This window comes from Natrix helvetica (genome assembly GCF_964273705.1).
Source record: "Natrix helvetica genome assembly, chromosome: 2".
Lineage (NCBI taxonomy): Eukaryota > Metazoa > Chordata > Lepidosauria > Squamata > Natricidae > Natrix > Natrix helvetica.
The window spans coordinates 92,014,817-92,028,873 of NC_138552.1; the positions used below are offsets into that span (position 1 = coordinate 92,014,817).

The 14,057-nt window shown below is 41.7% G+C and overlaps 1 protein-coding gene across 1 annotated transcript in view; it reads left to right on the forward strand.

Annotated features, from left to right (window-relative positions):
- Window positions 1–3,494: 3,494 nt before the first annotated feature.
- Window positions 3,495–14,057, forward strand: part of SVEP1 (sushi, von Willebrand factor type A, EGF and pentraxin domain containing 1) — a gene marked incomplete at its 3' end in the record, with an annotated part of 152,764 nt that continues 142,201 nt past the window's right edge. Inside the window, exons 1-2 of the mRNA XM_081943838.1 lie at window positions 3,495–4,156; window positions 13,475–13,730. Coding sequence (XP_081799964.1) covers window positions 3,620–4,156; window positions 13,475–13,730 — 793 coding nt within the window. The 5' untranslated portion in view covers window positions 3,495–3,619. The remainder of the gene's footprint in view (window positions 4,157–13,474; window positions 13,731–14,057) is intronic.

The window sequence follows — 14,057 nt, forward strand, 5'->3', positions numbered from 1 at the left end:
GCGGATGGACGGAGGTAGCCAGAGTGGCGCCGAGGCAGTCCGGCGGGCGAGCGACCGAGGACCTCCATCGCTCGCTCTTTCGTCCGCCCGGACCGCCTCGGCGTTGCTCTGGCTACATCCGGCCGGCCGCGCCCGGGAGCTGCGGAGGCAGAAATGTTGTCGGTGCTCCCGGATGACGAAGCCACGAAAGCGACTGGGGAACATCGCTTTCGTGGCTTCGTCATCCGGGAGCGCTGACAACATTTCTGCCTCCGCAGCTCCCGGGCGCGGCCAGGCGGATGTATATAATATTATAATATTTGTTTTCGTAGATTTCATATATATATAGTATATAATATTATATACTATTATTTCATGAAGAGAGGTGAGGCTCTGCCTCCCTTGCCTCCCCTGATCGCACGTCCCTGCTATACAGTCATCCTATAATTCTAAAACAACCGAGATATTTCACAAATGATAGCAGCATTGAATTGCATCCTAAATTCAAGCAAGCTAGCTAAGGTAGGGGAAAGGACTGAAAAGATACAGGTTATGAGACCTACTCCTTAGTTGCAGCTTATGTCACGTACTGACAATCTCTTGATCACACGATGCTGGCTTAAACTTTTCTCCAGTCTTAAACAGGAATTAAACAGCCTTATGCCATCATTTTGTGTTCCAAAATACATGTACATGGGTAGTCTTTTTCTCCCTGAATCTGATATTGTTCCCAAACAGCATTACATTGTGTTAAATCTGCAAGGCTTTCTCACTCAATATCTTGAGGTAGTGAGCCGTTTTCCTCCCAGTCTTTCCCTTTTCCCTTGGCACTTTTTTTATTGAATTCCTTTCATATCCATCACCTCCTTTCCTCTCTTCTGACATCAGCTTCTCTCTCTCTCTCTCTCTCTCTCTCTCTCACACACACACACACACACACACACACACACAAGATAGGGACAGAGACAGAGCACAGCAGATTTCCACAATTGACAGAAAGAGTCATGTTGATTTCTATGCATTACTCAGTTTCATTTGCACCCATCGTCTAACTAGCTTGTGAAATTCAATTGCCAGATCTATAGGATCTGGCTAAATTCATATGCCATGAATCTACAGTATCTCTCTTCTCTCTAGGATATTTCTACCCTGCTCTTTTTCCTTATCTTTCTTTATTTCACTTCTGTGTTAACGGAGGAAGAGCCCAGAGGTGTCCCCACAGGGCTTAAAAAAGCCAAAATAGCAGTTACACGTATGTACCAATTTACAGTGCTTTACAGCCCTCTCTAAGCGGTTTACAGAGTCTGCATATTGCCCCCAACAATTTGGGTCCTCATTTTACCCACCTTGAAAGGATGGAAGGCTGAGTCAACCTTGAGCCTGGTGAGATCTGAACTGACAAATTGCAGGAAGCTGGCAGTCAGTAGAAGTAGCATGCAGTATTGCATTCTAATCACTGCGCCACCATAGCTCATCAAAATGGTGGAAAAAATCATGTAATCAAACCCCCACCCGTTTTTACGTGCATTAAGAAAGTCAAGATGGCAGCCACATATATGCAACTGAAGCCCCACCCATTTATGCACATTGATACTCATTAAAAAATGTAGCAAGCCTTGACTGCATGATTGTTGCTGTCATCTTGACTTCGCCCCTGCCAACATTCCTGAAATGGGATCCAGAAAAAGCAAGAAAAATCAGCCTAGAGAGAATACAGGCAGAGGAAGAGTCCTGAAGTGAGATCCATCCATGTATTCCTGCCACATTGTTCAGACTGGCAGATATTTTACCACTGACTGGTGATGTGCTGAATGGGAAAAATCAGTCACCTTCAGCAATGGTTCTGAAGAAACAGGACATGGATTAGCATTGGGGACAGCAAATCTTATGTTTCATTATGCACTCTTCTAGGAGAGCCCACTCAAAGAGACATAGACAGAACTGCTTGCTTATGGAAGTTGGTAAACTAACTTCCCAAGTCTTTAAATGTGCAGTAGGATACCACAGGTAGTCCTCCATTTATGACTGAAATTTTGTTCGTAAGTTGTAGCAATTGTTAAGGGGGTCAGCACGTGACCCCACCTGATTGCATGATTATTATTTTTTTTGTTATTTAGCGAACACCACGGTTGTTAAGCAAATCCATTGTTCAATATAGGACATTGTTTACCAGAAACCAAAAGTAAATGGTAGTTTCTGATAAAAATGTCATAAATTGAAGTCACGTGACTATGGGAAGAAGACCTGGCCATTGAAACCTCAAATTCAAGTTGTTAGTCCCTTTTCTGGGTCCATCTTAAGTTCAAACAGTCGCTAAAGCACCAGCCATAAGTCAAAAAGTACTCATAATACCACATTGTATGCTGTAGTTGTTATGTATTTCTTTCTGCAATATAGGTAGTCCTCAACTTATGACCACATTCACTGCAGCTGTTGAGTTAGTAACATGGTTGTTAAGTGAATCTGGCTTTCCCATTGACTTTGCTTGTCAGAAGCGAAGGGACACCCCGGGACACTGCAACCATCATAAATACGAAGCCAAGCATCCAAATGTAAATCACATGACCATGTGGATGCTGCGACGGTCATAAGTGTGAAAATGGTGTTACGTCACTTTTTAAAGTGCTGTTGTAACTTTGAACGGTCACTAAATGAACTGTTGTTGAGGACTACCTGTACTGATCTCTTTGTCAGTACAGGTTCCAGGGCTAGCATTGTCCGGAAACTCCTTCAAAAGTTGCAGCAGGAGACATACTTTTTGTCCATTTTTCTTTTTCTGTGGCAGGTTCTGGCTAATGTACTAAGGATGAATAGCCATGTGCAGATAAGCCTCTCAGTCAGGTAAGAGAAGAAAAATATCCTGAAATGCTGGGCTGTTAAAGTCTCTCGGTGAAGTACTGAATTGACCTGGTATCCCTCTGGTTGCAGATAAGAAAGTAACATTCCATTCCTCGGTTCCCTTACAATAGAGAGACGTTGGGAAGCAACCTAAGATTCTCTAAAGCAACCCCCCCCCCGTTTTCCCTTATCCAGCAGCCCCCCCTTCCCCTCCCGCAGTGTTTCCAATTATCGTGCCCCCCCCCCCTGGTATCTGGATCCATCCATCGAGTCGCGGGCCTTCTCCTCCCCCCACCCCACCCCCGTCCCCTTTCTCGCGTCCCCTCCCTTTACTCCGTCCGGTGCTGCCTGCCAGACATATGGGATCAATCAGAGCTTAAGCCTCGGTGCCGATGTGTTTGCGTTGGGAATGTTGACAGCCTGGCAGACACCGGCGGGGCTCTGGTGACAAGGAATCTCAGGCAGCAACAACTTCGGCCGAGCGAGGAAGAGGACCGGGGAGGAGAAGAAGCGGAGGGAAGGGAGTACAGAGACACTCATATCTCCCCTTTTCTTTGCCTTTCGAGCGCTGTTGGGAAGGGCTTGCGAGGGGGGGGCGGCGGCGGCGGCGAAAGGAGAATAATTTTTTTTAGCGGGGAAGCGCCAAACCGAGGCAAACGCGCGCAGCCCTCGCCACGTGCGCGCCGCGGTAGGAGCGAGTGGGAGACTTAAACCCAGCCGTCGGAAAAAGGGCGTGAGAGGAAAAGAGAGCAAACTCGAGAAAAAGGGACTTCATCGTACACGGGCGGACGAGACCGGAGGGATGTGGCTCGCGGGGCTGTGTTTGTGGGTCGGTGGGGCTCTGGCGTGGGCGCCCGCGCAGCCCCGCAGCCTGTATCGCCCCTTCAACTTGAGTTCTCTAGCGGCGCTCTCGGCTCCCTTCAAGCCGGCCGCCTCCGGGACGTTGTTGCCGGAGTCTCCCGCAGCAGCGGGCAACAGAGTGGAGAAACTCGGGCGGACTTTCAAGCGGCAGGTGAGGCAGCTGCGGGAGAAGAGCGGCCGCTTGGAGCTGGTCTTCTTGGTGGACGAGTCGTCGAGCGTGGGCCAGGCTAACTTTCTCAGCGAGCTGCGCTTCGTCAAGAAGCTGCTCTCCGACTTCCCGGTCGTGCCCACGGCCACGCGGGTGGCCATCGTGACCTTCTCCTCCAAGAACAACGTGGTGCCACGCGTGGACTACATCTCGCCTCCCACGCGGGCGCAGCAGCGGCAGCACAAGTGCGCCCTACTCAGCCGCGAAATCCCGGCCATCGGCTACCGAGGGGGCGGCACCTACACCAAGGGGGCTTTCCAGCAAGCCGCGGTAAGTTTGGCTGGGGTTAATCTGGAATTAATTTACCAGCTCCGGATCAAAACTCGCAGTTTATTCAGGCGTGCGTTAGAAACCTGTTCCGGTGCTGGACTAGAATCCACGAAGACTTGGGTTCCAATCACTGCCAAGTTCTGATTACAGGTAGTCCTCTACTAGGACCACAATTGAGGCCAGATTTTCTATTGCTAAGTGAGACAGTTGTCAAATGAATTTTGCCCCAGTGTACGACCCTTCTTGCCACCGTTGTTAAGTGAATCAGGTTTCCTCATTGACTTTGCTTGTCAGAAAGTTGTAAAAGTTGTTCAAATGACCCAGGGACAGTGCAAGTGTGAACCAGTTGCCCAGCATCCAAATTTTGATCACATGACCACGAGGAATGCTGTGATGGTCATATGTGTGAAAAATGGTCATAAGTCACTTTTTAGTCATGATCTATCTTTGAATGGACACTAAATGAACTGTTGTAAGTCGAGGACTACTTGCACTCCTTTTGTGGCCTTGGTCTAGTCAGCTTGACATAATAACTAAAGCTATAAAGCCATGTTCTATTAAAACTGCAGATTGACAGTTTCCATGCAACTGTCTGGTTTTTGCTAATTAAATACTTTGAAAAATATGGCGTGGGCTTCCCTAACCCAATTTTGGCTGCCACTTCTGAATGCTTTTTGCTCAAAAAGCTGTACAGGGCTACCCCAAGCATGAACTTTCTATAGCAGCTTTTTCCATGCTTGACAGACTCAATAAATTTCCACACAGCATGATCAATACTTGGGAATTCTGGCAGTGTATTCTCGATCTACAAGGTACCAGCTTGAAGAAAATGGTCATTCTAGGATACCATATTTATTTGCATCTTGAATGTTTGATATTTTCGGGAAATTGGGTCAGAAAAATCCATCTTTAGAGATACTTGTGAGATGGATAAAGATGGCCACGTGATTTGTCCCCATCTGGTTTCCTGACAGCGGCACCATTAAGGGATTGAATGGGTCATCCCAGATAATGCAAAATATGAAATTTGTATACATTTTAACATTTGTAAGAAAGTAGTATTTTTCCAGGAGAACTTGAATAGAACAAGCTGTGACATTGGCAGTTCGTGGTTTTTCAGTGCCTTTCCTTTTTTTAATGAAAAAAAACGATGGTGGATTGGGTGATTTTTAATGATGTTATACAGAATTCCTATCATACAAGAAGAGACAATATAATAAATACTCTCTCCACTCATCTTCCATAATCAGAATCTCCTGTATGCTATTAAGTATGGAAGCAAAAAAAGCAAATACAGTGGCAGTTTAGCAACTAATAAGTATATTATCCAGTAAGTTGTGACAGATCTCTATTTCATCACAGAACATACAATAGAGGTATCCTTTTTTTTCTGATTGACTATTAATAACATTTGAGAGACAGGTCAGTTTTTATTACCATAAGCTAGTTAGGATAAACACCTCTTTCTCCCAATTTTCACAGAAAAAGTCCTAATCTAAATCAATCTTCTCACAGATGTTTTTAGTCTCAGAGAATTATCCTGGAAGTTCTGATCTCAGATACCTCACAAATATAAAATGTGACACTTATTTCATATATTCAGAGCCAAACCACATAACTACATTTATTTTCTCCACAGCATAATGTAACAGGATGTCTCATCCATTCCATCACAGCTGTTCTTCACAGAGAAATGTTTTTCCCAAATGTTTCTTCCATCAAGTTTCAGACCAATATGACTGAAATACATATGGATACAGAAGGGATACTGGAGGGTATAAAGTGGTTAAAAGGGCTTTTTAAAAAAAGTTGTCAAGAGGTTTTGAGTGCCTCCTTCTTCACTGCCAAGTGCTGAACTGCTTTGTATATGGTCAATGCATTCTGAAGTGCTTTGCACACAGTATTGTCTTTGGCAGGATAAACCATATATTGTCCTACAGATATTTAGCTTCCATCAGCTTAGCTAGCACAATCAATTGTGAGAAATTATGGGAATTCAGCAACTTTTGGAGGACTATAGATATAGATGCTGGTTGACTATTCTTATTTAAACAGCAGGGTTTGTGTGTTGACCTCATGTGCCAGGCATAAAAAAAATAAAGAAATTAAATAGCAAACTGGAATCTGTAAATTAAGGTCTGAAATTCAGTGTTTGAACTGGGCTCAGAGTCAAATTATGGATATAGGTAGTCCTTGATCCTGAAGGGAAATTGATTATGCGACAAATATGTTCCATGAACAAATTCATATATATATGAATATATATATATATGATAAAGGAGGAGAACCTGTGGCTTAATGGCTAATACAATTGCCTAATATGTAATACAGCCCAGGTTCAATTCCCAGTAAGGGTATGGCTAGCTGATGAGAGCTAAATAGCTTGAAATAGATCTATACTAGTCTCCCTTTATTTATTTATCAGCACAAATGCAATACACACACACACACACACACACTCTTTCTTTCTTTCTTTCTTTCTTTCCTTTCTTTCTTTCTTTCTTTCTTTCTTTCTTTCTTTCTTTCTTTCTTTCTTTCTTTTATATATACCAGGAAAGAAGATAATAGAGAACTAGTTTTAAAATTTTGTATTCAGATAAGAGAAAGTTAATTTATTTAAGCTTTATTTATACTTTATTGGCGGATGCCATCTATGTAGGGTAGAACACAGAAGAAGGCTTTTTCAGAAATCAATTCTTGCCTATTCAGTTTGAATTTCCTCAACAAATGCAATTTTGTAGGTTGGATAAAGACAACAGAAATATGTGGACCTGGAAAATATGATCGAAATTATTTGTTTTCTTAATGGTGTTATATATTGATTGTCTTGTTTTAGGCATAAGTAAAGAGCAAGTGTGCTGCTTGCTTTCTCTTGGCAGAGGGAGTTGCAGAACAAAACCAAACATTACAGTAGTATTATTTTCAAACTAGGTTTTGACTCAGTTTTAGGAGGAGAGGAAGAAGCCAAGGATCCCAATTCAAAAGTAATTTTATTATCCTCATTTATCATAACATACCGATGTGCTCAGTATGTATAGGGAGGTGTAACATTAATAGCATGTTGAAATAATTAAGATAATACAGCTGTTTTGCAAAGTTTGCTACATATACTGACCAAATAATACTATTATTATACCAAAATTACTGAGGAAATAGAGGAACTTACACTTTAATAACCATCTTTATTTTCTTCCTATGAAAAATTGCACCATTGTCTTCTATTTTCAAGCTCAAGGTACGCTTATCTTTTTGATGGGAAAGATTGTTTTTCTAGCCAAATGAGACTGATTATTTTTTGCAGACCAGATTACAGCTTCAGTCTTGTACAGATTCCTGAGAAAAATGCACTTGCTTTTTATGTGACTCTTTAAAGCCAAAGCTCCTTTAATGAGTTGACTTATGTAAAGCAGCTGCTTTTTTCTCAGTCACTCAGGTTATAAAGAGTCATCTCTTCCAAAGAATGTTCAAAGTATGCACAGCTCTAGAACCCATGTAAGTATTATAAATACTTCAGTAGAGAAGAAAGAAGTTCACATAGTAGTGCTCTTTTAGTTAAAATTTACACACAAGATGAAAGAAAGGATAATGTTATTTGGATATGTGAATGACCTCAGTCAAAATTTGTCAGGAAACATAAAGGGGCTAAGATAATTGATTACTAATTAAATGTATACATTTGCTGCAGAATTGTGATTTATGATACCATTATCATCAGTTATCCACCCTTGCTCTAAGTACAACTTTAATTTGTAGAGTGATTGGTTTTTGATTTTTAAGAAATTTAACTTTAGAGGCCAAGGAGAGCCCCTGAGTTATTTTAGCACTTCCTTCCAGGAAAGTATTATTGCATTCTACAATAAAAGAAACAAAGGCACTGATTTTATTATTGCTTAGTGGTCCAGCTAAAGACAACTGCAATTAGTTAACTTTTTAAGTGGCACTTGAAAGGAAAATACTTCAGCTTTTCCATTTTGGTTAAAAGAAATATTTACTGAAAAAACAGACTTTGTCCTGACAGGTTAATCAATTACATGATGATAGAGAAACTTAATTGCATGGTTAATTAATTGTAAAAGAAATGACTGTCTAAGAAGAATTTGAAGGAAATTTTAAACATTGCTTCAGCATTTTAAGTACCTTATTCTTCAGAAAAGAAATAGAACTGTAAATTTAAGATGGTCCAACCAAAAAGGAAAATCAAATAAAGAAAAAAGTACAAATGCCCATAATTTTTTCGCAGTGACCAGATTCCCTATCTCAGTGATGGCAAACCTTTTTTGGCTCGCGTGCCACAAGTGGGGGGAGCGCAGGGGGGTCGAGTGCGGGCGTGCCGCACTCATAATGCAACGCGTGACCCCCCCCACAGTGCGCATGCACGCACAACGCACGACCCCACCATTTTTACATGCTTTTTTCGCCCTCCCCAGGCTCCAGGGGCTTTATAGGAGCCTGGGGAGGGCGAAAAGAGCCTCCCCCGACCCTCCGGAGGCCCTCCGGAGGCTTCAGGGACCGTCCGGAGGCTTCCCTGAAGCCTTCGGAGCGCTTCCTATAAAGCCTCTGGAGCCTGGGGAAGGCGAAAAATAGCTTTTAAAAAGGTGAACCCAGCTGGCCAGCGCGCGCATGTGCGTTGGCCAGCTGACAGGGCAGCGCCTCACGTGCCCTGACAAATGGCTCCGCGTGCCACTTGTGGCACGCGTGCCATAGGTTCGCCATCACTGCCCTATCTTATCAATGTAAGTGGCCAACTCCAGTTAAAATCCTTACTGAAGCCCCCTCGTTTTTTTCTCATTTGCCACTCTCTTTATCTTCCATAGGACTGAAAGCCTTGGGCCAAAGAGGATATGCTGCATGAGCAAAAATTCATAGGAATTATTTAAGTTACCGTATTTTTTGGAGTATAAGACACACCTTTTTCCCGCAAAAAAGAGGGTGAAAAATGTGGGTGCGTCTTATACACTGAATACAGCAGTGTATTCAGTGTATGAGATGCCCCCTTCACAAAAAAGGATGTGCATAGCCTTTAGGAGGCTTGTAGAGTGCTCCTGGGGGCTGGGGAGGGCAAAAACGAGTGAAAAATCTGCCCCAGTCCCCAGGAGCACTCTACAAGCCTCCTAAAGGCTATGCATGCCCTATTTAAAGCAAAAACCAGGGCCATTTTTGCAAAAACTGGCCTTTTTTGCTTGTTTTGGGGGGGCAGCCCCCAGGAGCACTTTGCAGGCCTCTCAAACTCTCTGCATGCCCCGTTTTTCACAAAAAAATGAGGCATGCAGAGGGTTTGGGAAATCTGCAGAGTGCAATTCTTTTAAATTTACCTCTTCAAAATCTTGGTGCGTCTTATATTCCAGTGCGTCTTATACTCCAAAAAATATGCTACTTATTTGTTTGATTTATTCATAAAACTGTGGTAATCATTTTTATGTTCATATGTTAATATTATCACATTAGAAGCAGCCAGCCACAAAAGTATATTTTTCCCACTTGTTTCAGTTTAATATATATTTTAAAAAGTGTCTCTTAGCCAGAATACTGTAAGCGTGCATGTTTTTTTTTATTGTGGACATGTTTTTCTTTTCCTCAGAATAATCATTCTCAATAAACCCTTTCTTATGTGCTTGATGGGTAATAATTTATCCATGGGATAAATTGCTCATTTTCTAGTCCTTTCCGTCCTTTGTTGATGGACACTTTTAGATGATATACTCAACCAGTTTCATAATTTATTATAAATTCCTTGTATCATACATCCTATCTATTCTGAGCTGTGGTGGTGCAGTGGTTAGTGTAGTACTGCAGGCTACTTCTGCTGCTTGCCAGCTGCCAGCAGTTTGGTAGATTGAATCTCACCAGGCTCAAGGTTGACTCAGCTTTCCATCCAGGAGTGAAATCCTCCCGGTTCAGCCAAACCAGCAGGGACAATTGGCATCAGTTCTCCGAACCGGTGGCAAAAATCTTTGGTGGCCCACGCCCACGCCTACCTGGTTGCCCTGTCACTGCTCACCTCTTCCGGCCGCTTGGCCCACCCACCCAATCTGAATGTTTCTCCCTCCCTCCTTGCTGCAGCCTGTCCCTTTAAGGTAGACCCAGGGAGGGAGGGGGCTGGGGAGCACCATAAAGGGAGTAGCAGCTCTGCTGTGAATGGAGGGGAAATTGTTTGCATTGTCTCTGCCACAGAATTCAAGATTAAATGCAGCAGACACAATCCAAACGTTTCTCCCTCCATTCACAGCAGAGCTGCTGCAGCCTGTCCCTTTAAGGTACTTCAACCCCCGGGAGGGAGGGTGATGGGGAGACCATAAAGGGAGCAGCGGCTCCGCTGTGAATGGGCTCATACACACATTTTTTTTCTTACTGGGTTCTGTGGGTGTGGCTTGGTGGTGGTGGCATGTGACTGAATGGGCATGGCCATGAGTGACATCGAGTTGGCCATGCTCTCTCAATCACAGGACCCCACCACCAAGCCACGCTCATAGAACCACTAGTAAAAAAAAATGAATTTCACCACTGCTTCCATCTTTCTGAAGTTGGTAAAATGAGGACCCAGGTTGTTGTGGGCAATATGCTGATTCTGTAAACCGCTTAGAGATGGCTGTAAAGCACTGTGAAGCGGTATATAAGTCTAAGTGCTATTGCTAAGTATTTTGCTATTCCCTACAGCTGAGCATATTATTTGCTTTAGAGTTTAGATAGGGTTATTTTCTGACTATAGTTTCTACCTTTACTAACTAGTAAAAACCTAAAACATTTTAGCATACTAAACCATGTGAATGTGTCCTCTGGTTCATGCATAATCATCTGTGATTTTGATTACTCTAACTTGCTTTTATCATCTGCTCATATCATAGATCAGGCTTTTTGCCTCATGCAATAATTCTACTCTGCAAAAATGTACTCAGTATGTGATGTCTTTCTTCAGATATTTGTTCTTACTTTCTAAGCTTCTTGCACATTTCCATGATCTTATTTCCTTTACTCTACTCTCCACCATGGCCTTGCCTATGAAGAGATTCTCTCCTAAATTATTTACTTCCTACAATTTGCAGTACCACCAAAGAAGCAGATACTACAAGTTACAAAAAATGTTGTTCAACTGTTTTTGAAGAAAACAGCATTTTGAGGGGGAGGGGGGAATAGCTCCTAAGTAATTTCCTGCATCCCACCAACAATTTCAGTAAGTATACTGACAGTCAAGAAGTGTGGGGATGCATACTTATTTAATAAATAAATACTTTATACACTGAGTTATTTCAGGAAAGTCCCCTCTCCAAAGACTACTTCTGATCAATTTGAATGGCATGAGGAGAGGGAGCGGCTAACAAATCTAATAAATAATAAATAAAACCTTGATCTATTTGAAAACTTGTCTGGTAAATACAGCATTTTGCATGTTTAAATAATTGTAATATCTCTCTTTATTTTGCAGTTAAAATTTAGGATAACTAAATTATGACTGCAGAGGTAATGCCAAATCCCCTAACACTCCTCAGAACCTCCTATGGCTATGGCTGTTACAATTGAAAGTACAGTTTCCTAACGTTTTGATATTATAACCAATGAAAGTTTTAGATAAATCCTAATACAATTGAAATGGTTGCTGTTTTTTTTAAAAAGGCAAACTATATTTTACTCCATGTATGAAGGAGGTTCAAGCATTTTGAAGCTCTTTCTCCATTCTTATGTGTAGATTTTGGCAATCATGTTTAACATGAAGTATCTTCTCCAAAATATCCCTGCTCATACCTACTAAAAGTTCCAATAAATCTCTTAAAAGAGAGAGAGAGAGAGAGATCTATATATAAATTGTTGAATAAGCACAAAACTGATTCAGGCATGTTTAACCTCAAACCTTCACAATTGTTAAGCGTTGCTACATGATTAAATTTACTCCTTTTTAAAAACAGGAGTAGTTTGATGGGTTACAGTTTTTAGTTTTTATTTAAATCAAATTAAATTTAGTAAAATGCATATTTAACCAATATTCAAAACTTACTTGCCTAACCTAAAACTTAAATCAAATGAAAAATGAAGTAATATGTAATCCTGTATGATTTCTACAGAAAAAAATGCTTTTTGTTCTTAAGAAACAGCAGTAGGACAAAAAAAGCTGACAAAAAGAGTTTGAATATAGAAATAATTTGGAAAAGAAAGAAGAAAAGTTTCTTTGGTAATTTATTTATTTTACTTTATTATTTAAATGTAAATGTACAGGTAAGTCCTCTCTTAATGATCACTTAGCAATGGAACTAGCAACTCCATTGCTAAACAAAATAGTTGTTAAATGAAATATTGCTGCGCTTAAATCAAGGGTGAAATTCTACCGGTTCGGACTGGTTCACCCAAAACAGTAGTAAAAATACTATTGGTTCGCCCAAACCAGTAGTAAAATAAATGAAACCAGATTAACAGAGTTGGAAGGGACCTTGCAGGTCATCTAGTCCAACCCGCTGCCCAAGCAGGAGACCCTACTCTTTTGATGCTCTACGCATGTATGGGAGGTCCTGCGCATGTGCGGAGGAAGTCCTCCATGTGCTCACATTGTTACCTAACCGATAGCAAAGGTAAGTGGATTTCACTCCTGGCTTAAATGATTGCAATTTGGCTAGTCCATGTTGCTGTCATTGGGAGTCCTATATGACTGTTAAGCAAGCACCTACCTTAATTCAAGTCATTCCCAGCTTGGTCCCTCCCAGCCCCAAGGTAAGAGGCTGCCTCCAATTCTGCCCACCTGCCTGTTTGCTCCATATCAGTGCCATTTTGGTTACCCGCCACCCCCATGGGTTCAAATATATGTTATGTGTTACAAGAGGCTTCCAGGAAGAGCAGTGGAAGTGAGGAAATTGGATAATATTTTCCTTTAGAAATAATTTTTAAACGATTGCTGTAACTTGAAATATGCATAACTTGGTCTTTAAATGTTAAATCATTTGAATATATTTAGCTTAAATGGGTAAATCACCAGAACTGTATAAGCTGTAGTGGAAACTGAAGGGGAAAAAAACATTTCCAACAAAGGCAGTGTCAAATGATTTTGTATTGTTGCCCCGCTGTGGTATGATCAGAAAAGGGAAAGGAGTAAACCACCACCAGTGATTGGGGGTAGGGGGGTGGGGAGCTTTCACCAATATCCAAAAAGCATTATTCCATTCTGTATTATACTCTTTTTCTCTCAGAAATGTTGATCTTACAGTAGTCCTTCAAAAAATGAAATTGTATAAAAAAAGAGAGCGAATGTTGGCAGAAAAACCCATGAGCAGATCACCAACTTAATAGTTCTTGATTTTTTCCCTCCCCTCCCCCTTCTTCTTCTTCTTCTTTTTCTAGCAAATATTGGTTCACTCCCGCGTAAATGCTACCAAAGTAATATTTTTGATTACGGATGGATATTCCAATGGAGGGGATCCTCGTCCCATTGCAGCATCTTTGCGTGACTTTGGAGTAGAAATCTTCACATTTGGGATATGGCAAGGCAATATCAGAGAGCTGAATGACATGGCTTCTCACCCAAAGGAGGAACACTGCTACTTGCTCCACAGTTTTGCAGAGTTTGAAGCTTTAGCGCGCAGAGCTCTCCATGAAGGTATTGGATCTAGGTCTGGTTTTGATTATCTGTGTGCTTTCAAGTTCGGGGATAATATATGATCTGAATTTGAAATATATGGCCAATACTCCAGTACAGGTAGTCCTCGACTTACGGCCACAATTGATCCTGACATTTCTATTGCTCGGCAAGATAGTTGTTAAGTGAGTTTTGCCCCATTTTACAACCTTTCTTGCCACAGCTGTTCAGAAATCACTGCAGTTCTTAAATTAGTAATATGGTTGTTAAGTGAATCTGGCTTTCCCATAGACTAGAAGGTCGCAAAAGGGAATCATTTGACCGTGCAACCATCATAAATATGCCAAG